This window comes from Notechis scutatus, chromosome 5, assembly GCF_049901735.1.
Source record: "Notechis scutatus isolate UNSWTSFEM ecotype Mainland chromosome 5, rNotScu1.2, whole genome shotgun sequence".
Classification (NCBI taxonomy): Eukaryota; Metazoa; Chordata; class Lepidosauria; order Squamata; family Elapidae; genus Notechis; species Notechis scutatus.
This window is the reverse complement of record NC_142013.1, coordinates 15,695,515-15,716,687: the sequence shown is the minus strand read 5'-3', so window position 1 is coordinate 15,716,687 and position 21,173 is coordinate 15,695,515. Positions and strand designations below refer to the sequence as shown.

General features: G+C 42.2%; 1 protein-coding gene across 8 annotated transcripts in view; it reads right to left on the bottom strand.

The window, feature by feature from the left end:
- The window catches only part of YAP1 (Yes1 associated transcriptional regulator), a 94,434-nt gene that overhangs the window by 6,590 nt on the left and 66,671 nt on the right, over positions 1-21,173 (bottom strand). For 2 of the 8 annotated variants that reach the window (XM_087966194.1, XM_087966189.1), the window contains 3 exons: positions 11,069-11,250; positions 9,119-9,166; positions 291-418 (listed from right to left, as the gene is read on the bottom strand). In XM_087966194.1, the coding sequence (XP_087822320.1) occupies positions 291-418; positions 9,119-9,166; positions 11,069-11,250 (358 nt within the window). Of the gene's footprint in view, positions 1-290; positions 419-9,118; positions 9,167-11,056; positions 11,251-21,173 lie in introns of all 8 variants that reach the window. The other 6 variants (XM_087966188.1, XM_087966193.1, XM_087966195.1 and 3 more) reach the window with 3 other exon arrangements.

The following is a 21,173-nucleotide window of genomic DNA, read 5'->3' as shown; positions in this document are numbered from 1 at the left end:
GTGCATCAATTGACTTGTGCTTGGGAGAACATGTTACGACTTTGAAGACAAATCTTTTCTACAAGTCTGAACAGTTGACTTTCAGAGATCTTAATCTTCAGCTTTTTTTGGGGGAAGGTGGGGTGGAAATGCGAGAGTGAACTGGATTTGCCCTGTAAGAAAAGATCCTTTTTCAGCTGTGGTTCTTAGAACAGACCAAAGTCCCAAACAGAGGATTACAGAAACCAAACAGAATTTGAAAAATTGTTAGCTTTGGTGAAATGAAATCACTCATAGCTACTGCCACTAACCTGTTAAGAAAGGGATCTGAGCTATTTGTGGTCATTGTTCTGAGTTCTTGAGACATTCCGGGAGAGGATACTCGGTTCTGGGTGCCATCTTGTTCCATACTGGGAAGCTGACTACGGAGAGCCAATTCCTGCCAATTAAGAAATGACTGTATTCATAACTCACATTCAAAGTTCAATGCTCAGTTGCAACATTGGAGGAAGATACTATTTGTTTGGTGCTAAGCTATGTAATTTCAAAAGTTAGCACAAGTCTCTTACCAGTTATCAGTAATTGCTACGGTAGTCATGGCATGTTATATGTTACCTCCAACATCAGTCACATAGGTACGCCCCCAAATATCAGCTGTTGGGGAAATTAAGTGGGAAAGTACTAATTTAAAGTACTAATGTAAAGTACTCATCTCCTACTTCTACACTTCCCAAGAGGCATCTGCTTGGCAGATGTGAGAACAGAATGATGACCTAAGTAAGTCTTTGATCAGAGCCAGCAGAACTCATAGTCTTATTATTCCATCTCATCCATTTACTTCACTTTCTTATCATCTGGATGGCTTTTTTTGTACATATACACTCCTTTATCAATGTACAATGAAAAATAATTTGTGAAACAACTTAAATGGTGGAGCTGGAGAAAAATAAATAAATCAAGGCACCTGCAGGGAAAAGAACCTGAGACTTAAGAGGAGGGATAGGCAAAGATAACATGAACACTAATGACACAGGAGATACTTCAAGTTCTTATGAAGTTTAAAAGGGATTTGCTTTGCTAGTTTAAGAGATGGGAAGGGCCTTGAAAGTTTGCCAAAGTTCTGCCACCAGAAACATAGGAAGTTACCCGGTGGTGTCAGCAGCTTTAGAAATGGGGACATGAACCAACAGGTTTAATGGGGATTATGAGACGCCGTCCTTCAATGGCTCCTCAAATATTACTCACCTTCATTCTTAATAAATGTTAACATGGCTTTTAACTTACACAATACCAAGAAGGAGAAAGAAATTCATAACTGCCCACTATTTTCAACAAGGTCCTCATTAATGTTTTCAGAGTAAAAGACAACACTGGATAGAAACAACACATGTGCACCCTTCTGTTTTAAATGCAGCTGAATAAAAAAAACACTGTAATATTATTTCTTAATCATGAAATTAACATACAGTATATAATCCAATGCAAGGCTTTGGAACTTGATATTTCAATTCATAAATCGAAAGGACACTGAAAGGATTCAGATTTCAGTTAATGTTTGTATACGAAGTCTGGAAAAGATCTGCCTGGTAATTATTATTTCCTCATTACTTAAAAAAACCAAAACAAAGTCAAACATTTCTAATTGGCATTAAGAAAATTAAGATTTAACACATTTTTGTACATAATTTTTAACACTGGACTTTATAAACCAAGCTAAAACAATTCATCAAATCCATAGAGAAGCTAGTCAAGATGAATTTAGACTTTTGAATATTGTCCAACTGCACTTTAAATGCTATTTTTGAGAGTCAGAAATTCATTTTTTTTCTAATTTTGAAATATGTAATAACATTCTTTTAACATTTTCTGTCCTTGAAATGTGAAAATCTTGTATTTTATAGTGATGTTTTATAGGATCAAATCGATTTTTTTTTAAAAAAAAAAAAAAAAATCAGTTATAAAGTATATGCTAGTAATGTATTACTTTCCATAAATGTAAAATGTGTCATGAGAGTTCAGATTCTGATACCATGGACAATAACGACATCATTGTACTGGCACAACATTATTTATTGGGGATGTATTTTCTGGAATATAAAAAAGTTGCAGATTAAAATCAAGTTCTATGTGAAAAAAAGGAATACTGGCAAAAGAAAAATCTCCATAAATTAAAAGTAGCTTTAAAAAAAAAAGAGGCTAAGAACTAGTACAGGTAGTCCTCGATTTACAACCACAATTGAGCCCCAAAATTATGTTGTTAAGTGAGAAATTTGTTGAGTTTGATCCATTTTACAACTTCTCTCACCACATTTGTTAAGTGCATCACTGCGGTTCTTAAATTAGTAGCACAGTTGTTAAGTGAATCTGGTTTCCCCACTGATTTTGCTTGTCAAAAGGTCACAAAAGAGATCACATGACTCTGGACACTGCAACTGTCATAAATGTGAGTCAGTTGTCAAGCATCTGAATGTAAATCATGTGACCATGGGAATGCTACAATGGTCGTGTGAAAAACAGTTGTAAGTCACTTTTTTTCAGTGTTGTAACTTCGAACGATCACTAAATGAACTGTTGTAAGTCAAGGACTACCTGTAATAGTTTACCAGATAAGGAATCCAAATTAAAACTGAAATAATAATAATAATAATGGTGCAACACTTTTTCTCAGTACCTGAAGTCCCGGCTCTTCCCTCAGCCAGGATATTATGTGAGCTGCCAGAAAGTTTCAATGTTTTTTGTGAATTATTGTGCATTCTACTAATTTGTTGTCTTATTCTGGTTTTTTTTTTTTTTGGCATTGTTAGTTGCCCATAGTTGCTTAGTAAGTAGGTGTCTATGTCTATTGAATAAAACACACACACACACTAAAGTTCTAAACTACCATGGGTATGTTTCCATTTTTATAATTTTCACTTTTTTATTTCAAAGTAGATCTTAATATGAGCAATCAGAAGCAAGTGAGTATAAAGGACAGAGTCACCAAATACGAATGGAATCTTTCAAATGACTTTAAACAGAACTATGGCTCATAGTTTCCACAGGCTAAAGAATATTTAGATTCAAGCCAAAATAAATCTATTAGGCTATTGGCCCCTTTATTTTTAGAGGCTTTTCTAGACATTGACACCAATCTAGACTTGGTGTTCCAGAGGCCTGAAAGTGACCAAACAGGTGTCGCATAGACACAGATGAATTTCAGGATCTGATTGCATATGAACATGGTAAAAATGATTAAGGGTGGAGTTGAGGAAAGCAACATGGATACAATGACAAAAACAGGCTTATGTAGTGGAATCAAAAGGATACACAGGACTGCAATCCTCAAATGGCTGTTCAATTCGTGCAGTTTTGAGGTATTGCTTTGACTCATTAATCTAAGTTATTTTTAATCAAAAGAACCTGTGATCTCACATAAATCTGCAGCCTTGACATTACTATTTCTACAAGTAAGCAATTCCCAGGATTAGAAAGAAGTTACCGTATTTTTCTCACTATAAGACGCACCTTGGTTTAGAGGAGGAAAACAAGAAAAACATAGGTTTTTTTTTTGCCTCCGCGTGTCCAGTTTTTACTTTCCCTGGAATCCAGAAGCATTCTGCAGGCCAAAAGCGGGCCTGTTTTTGGCCTCCCATAGCCTCCGTGAGTTGTTTTTGCCCTCCCTGGTGTCCAGAAGCACTCTGCAGGTCAAAAACGCACCCATTTTTGGCCTCCCATAGCCTCCGTGTATCCCGTTTTCAGCCTCCCCGGCATCCAGAACCACTCTACAGGCCAAAAACGTGCCTGTTTTTTGAGGAGGGCAAAAACAGGACCTGCAATAGCCTCCGGAAGCCAAAAACAGGTGCGTTTTTGGCCTGCAGAGTGCTTCTAGACGCCGGGGAGGGCAAAAACGGGATGCAGAGAGGCTTTGGGAGATCAAAAATGGGCTCGTATTCACTATAAGATGCATAGAAATTTCCACCTATTTTGGGGGGGGGAGTGCATCTTCCATTCGGAAAAATACGGTAATTGCTGCCATATTGTCAGAACCAACTTTCTCTACAATGATTTCATTGCTGAACTTTTCACTAGATTATATGCTGAAGCAGTCACATTATTGCTTCTAACAGGCTAAAAAGAACACTTTCTCAATGTTATGAATAACCATAAAGGAATCTTGCCCTAAAATAGGAGTTTATGTAATCCATCTTCATATTTTGGACAGCAAAAAAAATAAGAACACAAAATAAAAATAATAATTTCAGATTAAGATTGTAGTCCTCTGAATCCAAGGCGACTAAGACACTGCTGGCTTCTACCAATTTAATATTACATATTTAAATAAATAGTCAAGAATCCTACTTTAAACTTTCAGAAGTTTATCCAGAATTAGAGATTATGAACAAAAATAACCAATGGTTCAAGCAGGAAAATATAACAATTAAGATTAGAGAGATTATTGTTCATTCTTTTGCTTAAAAGCCAGCACCATTTATGAGCAACAATTTGAAGGCTGTATTTAATTAGGTGGGGGGGAGGTAAAATATCCAAATCAAACTCCATTACTGGTGATTTGATGGTCCATGTAGTTTTCTTGGCAGCAACACAGAATGGCTTTGCCAGAGCCATTTTATGATATAATCTCAGTTCCAGAGTCTTACCTATAATCCTGCAGTTTCTTGATCCTATGTCCAATTACTAAGTAAATGTAATTCAGTTAGCTTTTTGAAATCAGACAAGATCAGGCATATGCTATCTCCTAATCACATTACAGTATTTCCTGAGTCCAACATTTATCCTACTCACATTGATTTTGAGGTAACATGAGACATCAATAATATCTACCCCGGGACTTACATTTCACCATCTGTAGATGTTTAATTGGACCAATCATCTTGCATGAAGCTACAACAGGAGTTTTTTTTTCATACCTTCTTGTTTACTTTTTAAAATCTGTTTAAATCAGGATTCTGTATGGCCTGCTGTAATACTTCTATAACCAACTCTTCCGTATTCAGTTACAATGCTTAGTATTCAAGCAATCCCTCCCATTAGTCCTCCCACAGTCAATACATAGCACTGCAATGTGGAATTAGTAGTATGTGCTTTTGAGGTCTGGCAAAACATTGAGCCACACTGGAGAAGATGGAACATCACAGACTTATGATCATACGCACTTTTATTAAAAACATTAATACACATTTTGCCAGGAAATTCAACACAGATGAGCTCAGTCTGACACCGAAATCTTGAGAGCACACAGCCTCACTGTTCACAACAGCATAGAGTTGTGAACGTGATGAATTTAACAAGCAGGGGTTTAGATCTTTGGTGCATGAAATAATTCTAGTACTATGTGGTTTTAACTACATATAAATTGAGCTTAATTTGTTGGTCTCAGAAGGAGAACAGTGCAAATTAGTACTGTTTTCCCCAAATGGTATTTAAAAATAAATCCAACAACATTGCAAAGACGTCCAACCAGTTACTTATCTGCAACTCTCTCAGCTATTTCAAACAATCAATTTAAGATCAAGGCAAATCAGCTAATTAATATAACTGCCGTACCCAGAAAAGCCTTACACTAACTAATATGATGTCCTTTGCAGACTGTACTCTCTGTGGTCATTTTAGACTGCATTTTTAAATAATCTTCCAGGTTTATAAGCCTGTATCTATCAAGACAGTACATTATTTCCATTCATTCTTCTTTCTGACTTCTTCAGAAAATATTTATTAAAAATTGTCAATTTGTATTCTTAAGACTTTAAGTTAACCACATTTTCTTTCTCTATAGCTGAGTTGCTGAAGCCACTGCATGAATGCTAAAACCATTCTGATGAATCTGTTTAAACATTTGTATTCAATTATTTATTATTAGGAATTCTAGAATAAGAAGCAGTAATTTATGTACTGTTCACTTCGGGAATCCAAATTAAAGTGTCCCTGATGAATGGCTGTGCCTAGTCTCTTTTTCAACACATCTTCTAGTTAACTAGTTCCACTTCTGAAGTTTTTTTTTTCCAACTTATTGAGATAGAAATAAAAGTCTAACTTATAGACTTAAAACTTGTATTTTAGACCAGAGTTTTGAAACAATGGCTTTGAATCATTTGGGAGGGTTGCAAGCAACTTAAGGGCAAAGGGGTTGCAGTTTTCAAAATCTGATTACTTTGGTCTAGGCCAGGGGTGGGCAAACTACGGCCCGCGGGCCACATCCGGCCCGTTGGTCTGTCCAATCCGACCCGCCCCTGAAAAAAATCGCTGGGCCCTGAAAAAAATCGTATTGCCCTGCGCGCGTGGCCCCAAAGCTGCAAAACAGTGCGGGCGCTCTCGGGAGTAGGAAAGAAAAGAACTTTGCAAAGGCCTCGGCTGGGAGTTTGAAATCACCTTGAGTGCGACCTCTCGAAGGTGAGTCCCGCTGATCCCTTTTTTTCCGGGGCTTCAGGCTTAAACTTTGCAAAGGCAAAGTTTGCAGGAGGGCGTCTTCCCGCCGAGGAGTGGGAAGGGTTCCGCCCGGCGGCGGCGGGCTGCTGGAGCCACCTAAAGCTAGGCCGCTGCTGGTGGAGCCTTGCCCTGCCTTGGTGCCCTGTTTCCCGGCTTAGCGGTCCTGCTCGGGCGGCACTTTAAAGCCTGCTCCCAGCACCCGAGCAACTTCCCAGCAACTTGCGCCTTTCTTTTCCTTGCAGGCGCTCGCGCCTGGCCCAGCCATGCGGCGGAGGAAAGCCAGCCGGGCGGGCGGGCTGCTTGGAGGAGGCGGGCTGCTTTCCCCTCTGCCGCGTGGCTCGGGGCCAGGCGTGGCGCTCGAGAGGAAAAAGCAAGCCGCAAGGTTGCTGGGAAGCTGCTCAGGTGCTGGGAGCCACCGTCGTGGTGAGCGGCTTGTCGGGTGCGTCAGCACAAGATTTTGCCCCCCTTTTGCCCCCCTTCCCCCTTCTCCTCCTCCTTCCCCTCCTCGGAGGCCCCTGAGTCAGGAGTTGCTACCGCCGGCGCAGCTCCGCAGCGGCTCCAGTCCCGCGTTGCCTTGGGAAGGGAAAGGCAAAACCAGGAGCCGCTGAGCCTGAGCCTCCGGTGCCGCTGCTGCTGTTGCAAAGCACCACACGGCTCTTCCTTTTTGCCTTTCCTTCCCGAGACAACGGGACTGGAGCAGCGCGAACCGCGCCGCGGTAGCAACTCCTGACTCAGGGGCCTCCGAGGGAGGGGAAGGAGAAGAAGGGGAAGGGGGCAAAAGGGGGGCAAAAATCTTGTGCTGACCCGGCCCGTCTGTCAAATTTTAAAAGTCAATGAGGCCCCTGAGCCAAAAAGTTTGCCCACCCCTGGTCTAGGCAAATGACAGTAGGTTTTGATAGAACCCTCAATTTGCCTACAGCTTTCAAAGCTTGCTCTGGATTTCTGGGCTCTGCTTGTGCAAATCTTAGTGGGCGCCTTGAAAATCACTGTGATATAGAGTTTAAGATCTAAAATAGATGGCTCACACCTTTCTTCTTTTCTGGAGAACCTCTTACAATCTGGCAGTGATGGGGGAAAGCTTCCTATATGTTGGATGTTGTTGCTGTTCCTCAGGCTGCTGCTACTTCTCCATCTTGTTGGTAATGATTGCTGCTATTTTAATATTGCATACTCTCACTGTGTAACTATTGATGTAAGCTACTTTGATCCTTGCTGGACTAAGTGGGTGTATAACGTGTGGTAAATAAACATAATTTTTAAAAATAGGTAGCTAACATTTATTTTTCGCAGCTACTATCTCTATGGAAATCATTAGTTTCACTCATGGGCAAAACACTATTATGAGAACCTTTGTTCTAAGCTATTAACTATCCCACCCAATTTTTGGTATATGCAGATTTGATTGTTATTCTCCCCTGATTTTCATCCAAGATATTAATATAAAAGCTGTATAGGATCCAGAATGTTTTATGTGATCCAGAATCTTTTGACATCCTACTAAATACTTCATTGAATTTAATGAAAAACCACTAATAAGACATTTTAAATATGATTTTTGAATAAGCTGTACATCCAAGTCATATATTAAAATGCAAATTATTTAGCTATTTCAACTTATGTATGGTGTGCAGAAAAATAAAACATCTCTAATAAACAAAAAAGGTACAGTCCATATACTGATTAAACAAAGTTGGTTACTGGGATGTCTGTAAAAATTAAAATAGCACCATTGCATTAATTTTGCCAATTTCTAAACACAGGGCACAGGAATAATATGATAAACACAAAACCCAATCTGATACCAGGAATAAGTACTTATTTTCAACCAAGATAACCAGGCTTTAATTTTGCCTTGGCTATAATTGAAATCAATTGACTTTTGATAAATCTTAATGCTATAATTGAGCTTCTAAGAAAAAAAAAAGTGAGACTCTCCCACAAATGTGACAGATGGAATGAAACTGTATGTCACTATTTTCTTTACCCCAAAATATTTCCCAACAAAATGCTGTAGCAAAATTCTTCCATATAGAGGTCCATTCCTAATATAGCCCAGTATAAGATTTAGTGTTATTATTCAGCTCCTCAATTGGCAAAATTTGAAACACTATATCACAGGGTGGCCTTTACAAGATTTCTCTGAGGTAATATTTAAATGTGACATATTTATTTGCACAGCAGATCTGAAAATAAGAATTGGCAGTTAATATAATTTTTAAATCTTTATAAAACATTCAGCAGACTTGATAATTTCAATTTTAGGCCTAAAATTGAAGGAACATAAGATTGACTGCCAAGTTAAAAAAAAAAAAAAAAACAGTTGAGGCAACTTCGCTTCTTAAAACTGAAATAGAGTCCTTAGCTTTACAAGCCAGTTTTGGAAATTCAAAGTTACACAAGTCTAAGAGAGAACTAGAAAAGTAAGTATCTTTCGATCCCCGAAACCAGCAATTGACAAAATACGACCATACCATCTTGAAGTTGTTTGTGGGCATTTGTGTTGGAGGAGTGGGGGGACAGAGCAAGTGAAGGTATCTGTTATGAAACCACCAATTATTTATTAAACATATCAAAAGCAAGCTTATGAGATACACATAGCTGCTTTTTAGGCATGCCAGGGTATTAAAATACAAATGAAACCCAAGCACCTTGCACAGCTGATCTAAGTCAAAAGAAAATGTTTCTTATTTTGCTGAAACATTTGTTATGAGCCTACCTGACGTTTTGGAGCATTTGCTGTGCTGGGATTGATATTCCGCAATGCCTAAGAGTAAAAGAAACAAGATGGGTCATTACTTTTTTGTCTCTTACGACAGGGATGGCTACGCTGCCTTGACTTTACTCATCATCTTCTTAATGTTCTCAAGAGGGATGTTCCTAAAGCAACCACAGATGTCAAGGGATAAGGTGGTTAAGAGATGGCAAAGTTTTCTGCATAATGGAATAAGACGCTTAGGAGTGCTTACAGAGCACATGAACATATTTTGCTTAAGCATACAGGGGACAAAAAGAGGTAGTCTGAACACTGCCTGGCCTGAAGTTAGTTATCTTCTGGAGAAGAAGATATTGAAGAAAAGAAATCCCAAATTAGAAGCCTTTTCTAAAAACATGCTGGCCTGGCGGCATTTGGATTTGTTTTGATATTAATAGCAAAGCAGTTATAGGCAAAGTTCAGAAAATTCAGCTTAGGAAGCTGTTATTTTTAACTTGTCCAGAGGCAACTCATGATTTTTTTAAAAAAAAAGGAGACATCCCATAACAATCCAGTTTAAATGGAGTATTTATTCCTTTAAATATTATTTTACTATAAAGTCTAACTGCCTCTAGAACAAGGGCAGGAAAAGCAAGGAATGATGAAGGCAAAAGCCTGAAGAAGTGATCTCCAAGAATAGGAAAATACTGCCTGATGCAAGAACCACCACCCAAAAAGCAAGGAAAAAGAGGTTTTAAAAAGATTCTCCAAAAGCAGTTAGGGAATCTGCAATGCTCCACAACCCTTACAAAACATGATGCACAGCACTGAAGACAAGGAGCTAATCAATCATTAGCAAAAGATCTAGGACAGTAAGCAATGACTGAGAGCAAAGGTTTTAGAAAGTAAGCTTCATTGTTTCTTTGGGCTCATGCCTCCAGGGTTACCAAAAAAAAAAAAAAGCAAAAGCAACAAATCAGTTTACATTTAAGCGTTTAAGAAAAGTATTTTGGTTTAAAAGAACAAAATTTAAACTGAAGTAAAAGACCTGGGTTAATCAGTTTTAAAGTTCTCTTCTGAGAATTACTAATGTTACTGCAAACCACATAAACATTACCTAACATGGATGAATTTCCCCCCTTTAATTTTCTCTCTTATGAAGCAGACAGAGAAGCCGTTCATAATGAACTATGTAATTATCACATTGACTGCAAGAATCCACATCCATGGAAGAGGGCTCAGTAAAGTACTATGATGATAAGTTTCCTAAAATTCATTACTTTATGGAATTCACTTCCACAAGATCTGTTGAACAGAAACAGGCTTAGATGACCTTAAAAAAGGTTTAGGTATATGCGGAGCATGGATTCTTTAAGGACTTTTAAATTACGGTACCTAAAGAGATAAATATTTTTATATTTAAGTTCTAGATGCTTGAGATAGGTAACAGGGCCAATATCTTTAGGCCTTGCTTGTCAACTTCCAAACTCCCCTGATGACTACTGACGGAAAATGGAACAATGCATCACGTCCTTAGAAACAAGGAACAGCTTTGTTTTTTTACAGAGAGGCCAAAGTTTCAATACTCTTCACAAATACAGCAAGACCAGATCCAATTCACACATGCCATCCATCATGAAAGCTGGAAAATTCAGTCAGATGAGCTCTGACCATGCAGAGCATTAATACAGTTGCAGAGCTACTCAGCAAGTTGTCCAGGAAGCAGAGTTATCAGCAATGAAAAGAGCACCATGCCAGAAACAGCCCAGCACCACAAACAGTCGCAAAGAAATATTTCAAAAGGATCAAAGTGTCTGAATTGTTGCTTGCTGGGACAAGTTATACAGTTTGCGATTCCCTCTATCTACCGATGCTTACTAGAACTGCAGTGCTGAGAAGCTCAATGCCACTCATGCATATGCAACAAGTTATCGTATTATAGTTGAAGTTGTTTTTTCTAACCTGTGGCCTCACCTGCCGAAGCAGTTCTTGATGCTTCTGTCGCAACCTTTCTTTTTCCATCTGCAGCTGCTGCAGTCTTATCTGTTGCTGTTGATTGGAAGTGCCACCTCCCAGGACTCCACCGGGAGGACTTTGGGAGGCCAATGGTGGTGGCTGTTTCACTGGAGCGCTTTGGCTGATTCTCTGGTTCATAGCTGTAGAAGCAAACAGAAGAGCAGACACTGTAAAGTAGTCTTATCCCCCAAAATCCAAATGTTTTGGAATATACATGCCTTAATGCAGGGGCGCCCAACCCCCGGGCTGTAAACCAGCACTGGTCCACAGCATGCCAGAAACCGGACTGGCCAAACAAGCTAAGTCCCAATCACAGAAAAACCTTTCTCCACAGAACCGGTACCTAGACCCAAAAAAGTAGGGGGCCGCTGCCTTAATGGATATAATAAAGGGAGAATTAGGGCCAAATATAAGTTTCCCCACATTAACGGACATTGAGAACAGGAAGTGAGAAGTCAGAAAGGAAATAGAATAAGAATTGCCATTTGCAAGTAAAAATATATCTTGTTTATTATTTTTAACGCTAGAGTAGAGTACAGTGAGATGGGTAGCAAATACAGGTAGTCCTCGATTTACAGTTCGTTTAGTGACCATTCACAGTTTCAACAGCACTGAAAAAATGACTTATGACTTTTTCACACTTATGACCATTGCAGCATCCCCATGGTCACGTGACCAAAATCCAGGTGCTGGACAATTGACTCATGTTTACGACTGTTGCAGTGTTCTTGGACCGAGTCAAATGTCTTTTGAAACCTGACAAGCAAAGGCAATGGGGAAGCCAAATTCACGTAACAACTGTGTTGTGGTCGTAAAATGGAGCAAGACTCACTTAACAAATGTCTCACTTAACAACAGAAATCTTGGGCTCAATATATGGTCATAAGTTGAGGACTGCCTGTAAATTTAACAAATCAATAATGCTAACATGAGATGGAAAAAGGCAAATTTATGTTTTGAGTTCACCAACACACATCGTAAGTTTAAATCTGAAGGGATAATAATGTTAAAAATCTCACAGGCTGCAGAGGAAAATCTAGATGAGTAGGGAAAGGAAAGTTGTCTTGTTAATACTTCTAATAAAGGCCATCCAGATGGGTCTGTCTGTCTGTCTGTCTGTCACTCTTTCTCTCTGTCTCTCTTGGAATTTCAAAGAGATTGCCAATACTGCACAAAGATAAATCCTGGAGACAGTTTAAAATTGAAATCATAGTATCAGTATATATGTACAAAATTCAGTTTATGTATCAAAGGAAGTCCTCAGAACACGTCCATAATATATGTAGACATTATGTGATTAGTATTTAGTAATACCCTTATTATTTCCAATATTATTACAAGCAGAACAACATGGCTTAATGAAAGGATGAATTAAACTGAATTCAAAATAGCAACTGAGAAGAAAAAACACAGGTCAGAAACTCCACAAACTTGATTTATAGCCAGCCTTCTCAAAATCTATTTAAATTATCCAAGCACAGTTGGGCAAAGTAGCTGTATTCCAATTACATGTTTTAGTCAGCTGGGTTTCTTCTAGATCATAGAAATAAAATACATTTTAAGATAAATATAGGCTCATGTAGAAAATGTGCGAGTTTCCATTTCGGTTGTAAACTGACAACCCAACCAGTTCTACTGGGTTATAAATCAAAATGAGGCTTTTTTAAAATAGGCATGTGACAATAAGAACCAAACATTTTTCAATCTCTCAACTGATTCTAAGCCAGGTCTAAGATATACAATGATTAACATTTATGAGCACAGTGTCTCTAATAACATATCTGATAAAGAGAAATAAAGACACAAAACTATTTCTCAGCCTCTGCATTCTATCTCTATAATAGGAGACTTCAAGGACCATCTTGCCTTTAATAGAAAAGGCAAATAAATAAATAAATAAATAAATAAATAAGCAAGCAAACATTAAAAAAACATTGACGAATATCTTTGGGCAGTGAAGATGAAAGCTACAACTTTCAATCCATGAGTGAAATAGAAAAATAACACAAAAGACTTTTATCTAATAAAATGTATTTTAAAGAGATTATTAACATTATTTTAAAACATCATTAACAGGACATAATTCTGTTGAAGAAGGAAGGAGTGGCTGTAATTCTGTTGAAGAACGAAGGAGTCTAGAAAAACTGTACAAATTAAGTTTCAATCGTGCAAATCTCCCATAGGGGATTCTTTTTGTTGTATAGCTTCAATGCCTCTTTAGCGGCTCAAAACATAACTGCTTTTCAAATGGTGCCTAAATTGAGGAAAAGGAAAAAAATAAATATGTAGTCCTTTATCTACTAGAATTTGGATTTATCTGTTTCCTGTTCTTTCTTTTCTTGGGTAGCAGAGAAGTATTTAAATATGGGGTTCTACACCCACACGAGACAAGTAGCAAAGACCTCACAGGCAGACAAGAAGAAAATAAGTCTTTGTTTCACAGAGGATTTAGGAGGAAAAGGGATTTGGAAGAAGTGAAGCAGGGGACAAGTTAATAATGCACTGTTTACCTATCTTAGTTTCACGAAACCACCATGCCTTTTAACAAGGATAATTTTAGGAAAGTATGCTGTCTAGTCACCACTCTTGCTGCTCTAATGCAGCACATTATCCAGTTATCCTTCTGAAATTACTAAAATCCAGTTTATTATACATACCCTACTCATTCCGTCTAAAAGGCAACTGTGCAGTATTCCTTTTAAAAAAATAAATCTGAACATCAAAACCCTGGAAACTCTTAACTACCCGGTACTTAGTAAATACAAAGAACTAAATCATAAACAAGTATATTCATGTTTCTTTAGAACTAAATCCAACTATTTTCAAAGGGCATTACACTCTGGTTAAGTTGTAGGTAGGATTTAATGCTATATCTATTTAAAAATAAAGAACTGAAAAGGCTCTTTATTTGAACATTCACATTTTATACAGTATGGGCAAACTTTAAAGGCACATGTCTCAATAGAAAAATGGAACACTATGCTGGCTTTAGATACTCAATGCGATTTTCTCCAGGATTCCCATGTCCATATAGATGGAGGGAGATAGATGGAGGGAGGGGTACCAGTTGAATACATTCTTATAAGTACTTATGACCATATATACCTACAGCAAGGAAAAACAAGGTATTTCTTCATGTTAGTCATTTGATATAACACAAAGCAAAAGTAGGCAGATCTTACTTCTATATAAGAGTATCTCTACCTGCATAAGTGAATTAAAAACTGGTTCCCTGTTAGCCTTCAGTGAGAAAGTTTAATATAATGTATCAGATCTAAGCTCTGTTTGACTTTCCAGTAACAGTTCCACAGAGGAGTTGTGGCTTTTGAAAAGGGTTAATAGACACCTAAAGCAGGGATCCCCAACCTTTTCGACGCCGCGGCCCGGTTCCGACATCAGCTGGGCGCCGCGGCCCGGTACCGGCGTCAACTGGGCGCCGCCATCTTTTATGACGAAAAGGCGCTTCGGTGGCGTCACGAAGCGCTGTTCGTCATAAAAGATGGCGGCGCTGAGCGCTTCTGGTGAGCTTTTTCGGGTAGAAATGGCTTTCTACCGGAAAAGCTCACCGAGCGCTGGCGCCCGCCATCTTTTATGACGAAACAGCGCTCGGTGAGCTTTCCAAAAAGATGGCGGCGCCCAGCAACCAGCGGCCCGGTAAGGCTTGTTCCGCGGCCCGGTACCGGTCCGCGGACCGGCGGTTGGGGACCCCTGACCTAAAGTACTGCTGGAGGAAAATGATTGAATGACTCTGATTGGACATGACTCAGAGCTGCCATTAAGGCCCATCTTGTGGCAGTTATGAGCGGTAAATGGGCGTTGGTTCTTACCTGATACGCTTCTTCTCGTAGAAATGCGTAGAGCATCCATAGAATGGGAAGTGCTCTAGTCTCGCGTTACACAGGCTGAGCTGTAATTAAGGAACGCCCTCCTCCTCCACGTGGCATCTCCTTCGTGCTCCCCTCCCAGTTCAGCGAAACGAGAGGACAAACTAAGCCTCTAACTCAATTAACAATTCAACTCTAAACAATAGTAATAATAACAAATCATTGGCCGAAACAGGATTCCCTACCAGACGGAGAGAGAAGGGTGGGGATGGATGCTCTACGCATTTCTACGAGAAGCGTATCAGGTAAGAACCAACGCCCATTCTCCGTAGAAATGCTACGAGCATCCATAGAATGGGACATACCAAAGCATGTGTGTCCTACAGTTGGGAGTCCGTCTGGGTCGGAATCTCCTCTGACTCTCTCGCCACCTGCTGAAGGACTCGTCTACCAAAAGATGCCTCAGCTGAAGCGTAAGTGTCAATCCTATAGTGTCTAATAAAAGGAGATGGGGAAGCCCAGGTGGCCGCCCTACATATGTCATTAATAGAAGCCTGAGTGGCCCAGGCTACCAAAGTAGCCGCACTCCTGGTAGAGTGAGCAGTGATTCCACGAGGGACCGGTAAGGCTTGACTTAAATAGGCCTTAGATATGGTAGCTCTGATCCATCGTCCTACAGTAGACGGGGAGACTTTGCAACCCAGCGTCTTTGGTTGAAAGGAAATGAAAAGCGACTCAGATTTTCTAATGGGCTGAGTACGATGGATGTAGATGCGGAGGGCTCTGCGCACATCAAGAGTGTGCCATTGCCGCTCCCTCTCCCGTACAGGTTTCGGGCAAAAGTTAGGCAGGACCAATTCCTGTGCTCTGTGAAAGGCCGAATTAACCTTTGGCATAAATACGGGGTCAGGTCTTAGAATCACCCGATCAGGGTGGAAGATACACAGGTCTTTTCTGACGGATAGAGCTGCAATTTCAGATATCCTTCTTGCAGAAGTAATGGCCACTAAAAACACCGCTTTGAAGGTGAGGAACTGAAGCGAGGTCTCCCTGAGAGGCTCGAAGGGAGGTTTGGTTAATGCCAACAAGACTTTATTAAGGTCCCAGGTAGGGTATCTGTGGACCATTGGGGGGCGCAGATTGGAGGCTCCTCTGAGAAAAGCCTTGATACGAGGATGGTGGGAGAGCGGCACAGACGAGTCACCAGATATAACCGTTGAAAGAGCCGAGACTTGGCGTCTTAGAGTGTTTGGAGAGAGACCTTTGTCTTAGAGTGTTTGGAGAGACCCTTTGTCTAGACCGTCTTGCAAGAAGGCTAGAACTTGCGCCACGGAAGGAGAGAGCGGATCGATAGCAGATAAGCGGCACAATTTGTGAAAGCATTCCAGGTTGCATTATAAATGCGAGTGGTGGAAGGACGCCTAGCTGCCAAGATGGTAGCGATAACTTGAGGCGAAAAACCCTCTGCCTTTAGCTTTTCCCGCTCAACCTCCAAACGGCTAGCTGAAGCCACTGTGGATCTGGATGGAGGAGAGGGCCCTGAGACAGTGAGACTTTGTCCGCTGGAATCCTCCAAGGAGGGGCCACCGACAGGTCGCGAAGGTCCGCGAACCATGATCTCCTGGGCCAATATGGCGCTACTAGGAGAACCTCCGCCTTTTCCAGAACCAATTTCCGAACCACTTTGGGGATTAGCGGAAGAGGAGGGAAGGCATAGAGAAGGCCGGGAGGCCAGGGGCAACGGAGGGCATCGAAATTCTCTGCTCCGTTGGTTGGGTAGCGGAGAAGAACCTTGGCGTCTGAGCGTTGCACGGAGAAGCAAAGAGGTCTACTAGAGGCTGGCCAAAGATGGTTGTTGCCTCCTTGAATAGAAGAGGATGAAGGCGCCATTCCGCTTGGTCCAGCACGGTTCTGCTGAGCCAATCCGCGTGCACGTTCGAGGCTCCCAAGATGTGGTCCGCTTTGATGGACAGAAGATGTTTTTCTGCCCAGCGACAAAGACGTTCGGCTTCCCTCATCAGCCGAAGAGAGTGAGTGCCCCCTTGGCGATTGATATGTGCCTTGGTTGTAGTGTTGTCGGTGAGAATCAACACGTGTCTTTGCTGTACCTGAGGAAGGAAGGCCTTCAGAGCCAAGTACACTGCGTGAAGCTCCAACCAATTTATACTGCATCGCTGCTCGGTGACGGACCAAACGCCCTGAGCCGAGAGGGAGTGAAGGTGCGCCCCCATCCTAAGAGACTGGCATCCGTGGTGAGCATGACTCTTGGAGGATCTTTGAACAGATGGCCGCTGTTGATGGAAGGCCTCGTCCACCATAGAAGGGAGGTGAGTACTCGTGGAGGGACCTGGACCATGGTGTTGGAATTGCTTCGCCCGGAGCGTTGGTATGGCAGGAGGAACCACTGCAGAGACCTAGAATGCAAGCGTGCCCAAGGAATAATGGAAATGCAGGAAACGAGTTTACCCAATAGCTTGGATAAAGTAAGTAACGATACCCTGGGAGACTGCCTGATGGCCCTGATGGAGGTTTGGATGCTAATAAACTTATCCTGGGAAAGGAAAACTCTTTCCCCAACCGAATTGATAATGGTTCCCAAATGGGCTATCCGAGTGGCAGGAGTAAGTTGACTCTTTTCCCAGTTTACCAGGAAGCCGTGAGCCTGCAACACCGAAAGGGTGGTGTTAGTGTCATGTGAGGCCTGGGTTTGATTGGGTGACACCACTAAAATATCATCAAGATAACAATGAATCCGGATTGGGACGTGTCTGAGGTGAGCCGCTAGAGCTGCTAGTACCTTAGTAAAGGTTCTTGGGGCCGAAACCAACCCAAAGGGCAGAGCTACATATTGAAAATGCTGATGATCATAACAAAACCTCAAGAATTTGGAGTGTGTTGGAAGAATAGGAACATGGAGGTAGGCCTCGGATAGATCTATTGAGGTCATCCAGTCTCCCTTTCTAATACCCTGCAGGATGGACTGGAGGGTGTGCATCTTAAATTTGTATCTAACAATGAAGCGATTGAGTCTTTTCAAATCCAGAATGGGCCTCCAGCCTCCCGAATGCTTAGGGACTAAAAAGAGAAGGGAATAGAATCCCTGTCCTCTGTCAGTTAGGTGCTGGATAGCTGAGGACATAAGCGCCCGCTTAGCCGGGTCTCTGGATAGGGGAGAAACCATAAAATGATTCGGAGGGGAAGAATGAAATTGAAGGGAGAGGCCAAATTTAACAGTGTCTCTCACCCAAGCATCCGAGGTGGATGCTGCCCATTGGTTAGCAAAGTGCCTAAGGCGACCGCCAATGGGAAAGGAGCCGAAAAGGCTATCTGGGTCTCACGGGACGTCCTGCTTCCTGAACCCCTGAAGGGCCTCCTGTAATTTCCCCTCTCCTGCCCCTATCACTTGAGTCCCCTCTATCCTGATAGGCTGGGCGAAAGGACTGAGAGGCCTGATACCTGGGGGTGAAGGACTGCTGGAAGGAGGGACGAAAGGAGCCCCTCCGAAAGGGATGGGAACCTCTGGCATCTGGTCTACGCAAGATGGATGGGAGAAACTTCTTTTTATTGCGTGTCTCTAGAAGCAAGGTTCTAGGGCGGGCCAAAAAGTTTTCCCCGAAATGGGCGCTGATGCCAGTTTTGATTTATTTTTCACATCGGCGTGCCATTGCCGGAGCCAGAGTAGCCGACGAGCAGCCACGTGAGAAGAAATGGCCCGTGCTGAGAATTTTACTGAATGAAACGTGGCGTCAGCTGCAAATTCCGCCGCGGCTGTAAGTTTGGCGATGTCCTGCTGGGCTCTTGTGTTAGAGGCCGGGACATGTTGCTTGAGCTGCTTAAGCCACCTAATAGAGGAGCGGGTGAAAAAGGAGGCTGCTGTGGCCGATCTTATGGCCCAGGCGTCTGATTGGTGCACCCGCCCAAGCGCCAGCTCTGCTCGTTTATCCTCCGGTTTGAGTGCCTCTAGGAGTCAGTGGGATTGGAAGAAGAAGAAGCCAATCTGATGATAGGGTCGTCAACCTCCGGAGTAGCCAGCATTGCTGAAAATTCCGGGTCAAGGTTGAACAACCTTTTGTCCTGATTAGAAGGGGCAGGAGAAGGACCAGTCGCCAGCTGTCTAGCTACTAGGTCGGCAAATATCGGGGGTGGGAATAACCTCAGCCTCTACAATGGGATGACTGAAAACAGCATCTTCATGACCCCTGGGGTAGCAGGAGGTGGCTCAGAGGTGGGTTGGGGAAGAAGACCTGAGATATTTTTGGCTTTGAACAACAAAGATTTAAATAACTGGGGCTTGAACAGACCCACTATGGTTGGTTGTTCAGGGAAATGCCCTTGTCCTCTGACATTTCCCCCTCCATAGGATCCCCTCAAACATAGGTTCGGAGTACTGAAATGACCCCCTATCGGAGTCCTCTTCATCCCCGAAGGACTGAAAGTCCCCTTCCTCTTCTACCAGGGCTTCCTCACCCTCCAGGCACGGAACGTCCAATGGGAGAGGTACCTGACCCTGCGGAGATGTAGATTCCGTGATGGGTGCGAGCATGGGTGCCTGTGCAGGCGGCGCTCTCTGAGCCTCCGGTCTGGACATCTGCTGCATGCCCTCGGCAATCCCCTGCCGGATGGCGAGCTGTATCCACTCCTTGATGCTGTCAGGGATGACAGAAGAGGCCGGATCTTCACCTCGTAGGCCCGCTGCAGTGGGAGTAAAAGTTGCTTCGGGGACACGAGGAGACTGAAGACTTCAAGTAGAGCTGCACCTGGATGGGAAGACTGCCCTGGCAGGGGGCTGAACAGTAAGAGAGGGAGAGGCAATGGCTACAGAAGGTGAACCCTTGGAGCGTTTACTGAACTCCTTCTCCAGAGCCTTATGACGACGCAAGGCGTCCCTCTGGGAGGCACTGGAGGAATCCTTGTCCCTTGTGCGTAAATAGTGGGTTTTGGATTTGGCCTTTAAGGAAGGCCCACTAGGATTGCGCTCTGCCATGATATAGAAGTAAAAAGGAGAAGGAGGTGCTTTATGTGCTGAGGAGTCCGGCCTATCACCTAGGTCGGTTTTCCTAAGTTGGGTCACGTCCCCCTTTTTGGAAGGGAAAAGGAGAAATTCCTCCTAAATAACTACCTCTAAAAAAGTTTAATTCTAACCTAACTTATAATAATAATTTTTAATTCTTTAAATTTTTAAAATTTTAATTTTTATTACTATTATTATTATTTATTTTAGTTTATTTTTTTTATTTTTTTGAAAAAAAAAATATATGGGGCGGACCCCAGGTAGTAAACAGGAAAACGAAAACTTACTGTAAAACTAAATAACTAGAAAATGTACAAGGAAGCCAAATACAACGCTGAGGCCAATACACAGAGAAAGGAAAAAAACTTTTTTTAGTCCTCTTTACGCACACACACACAGGAAAAAAAATCACTGCACCAGTAAATCTTAGTGAGGAAAAAAACAAGGCCTCAAGGGCAGCCTCCCAGCGAACTTGGAAGGTTTCTGCCAGGGTCTCTGGGTTAGTTGCGGCAATAACACAGCAGCACTAATCGAGGTAGAGAAAGGACAAGCAAAGGGGAATAACTGGGCCCGGAGCCACGGTATTCCCTGCAATACAGAGCCCACGCGGCCTAGTAATCACGCTGAAGGCTCTGAAAAAACCACCACGCAACTTTATGCTTATTCAAAATGGCGCCGATCACGAGGCGCGCCTAAAATGGCCGCCCGCAATGGCACCAGCAGCCCAGAGACACACCAGCCCTTAAAAGTAGGAAAGAAGTCAGAAGGGCCGGGGAAGAAGCGACGCTTCCTCCGATAGCGTTGGGGGAGACGAACGATCAGAAAGATAAGCACCCAGAAAGGAAAAAAACGGCTGGTTTACAGAAACGCAGCCTCGGAGCGGCAGAGAAAGGAGGGGGGGCAAAGCTCCAACTCCCCTAGTTTCCCCTGAGAGCGAGAATACTCGCTAGATAACCCAGATAGCACAAGGAACAAGGATTAATGAGAAAAATTAGATCCAACCTGAAAACACGCTATAATGAGCAACAAGGAATCCTGAAACGCCAAGGAATATAATTAGCTGCCTGTTCGATCGAAGGCTGAGCTGAACTGGGAGGGGAACGCAAGGAGATGCCACGTGGAGGAGGAGGGCGTTCCCTTAATTACAGCTCAGCCTGTGTAACGCGAGACTAGAGCACTTCCCATTCTATGGATGCTCGTAGCATTTCTACGGAGAAACATTATTATT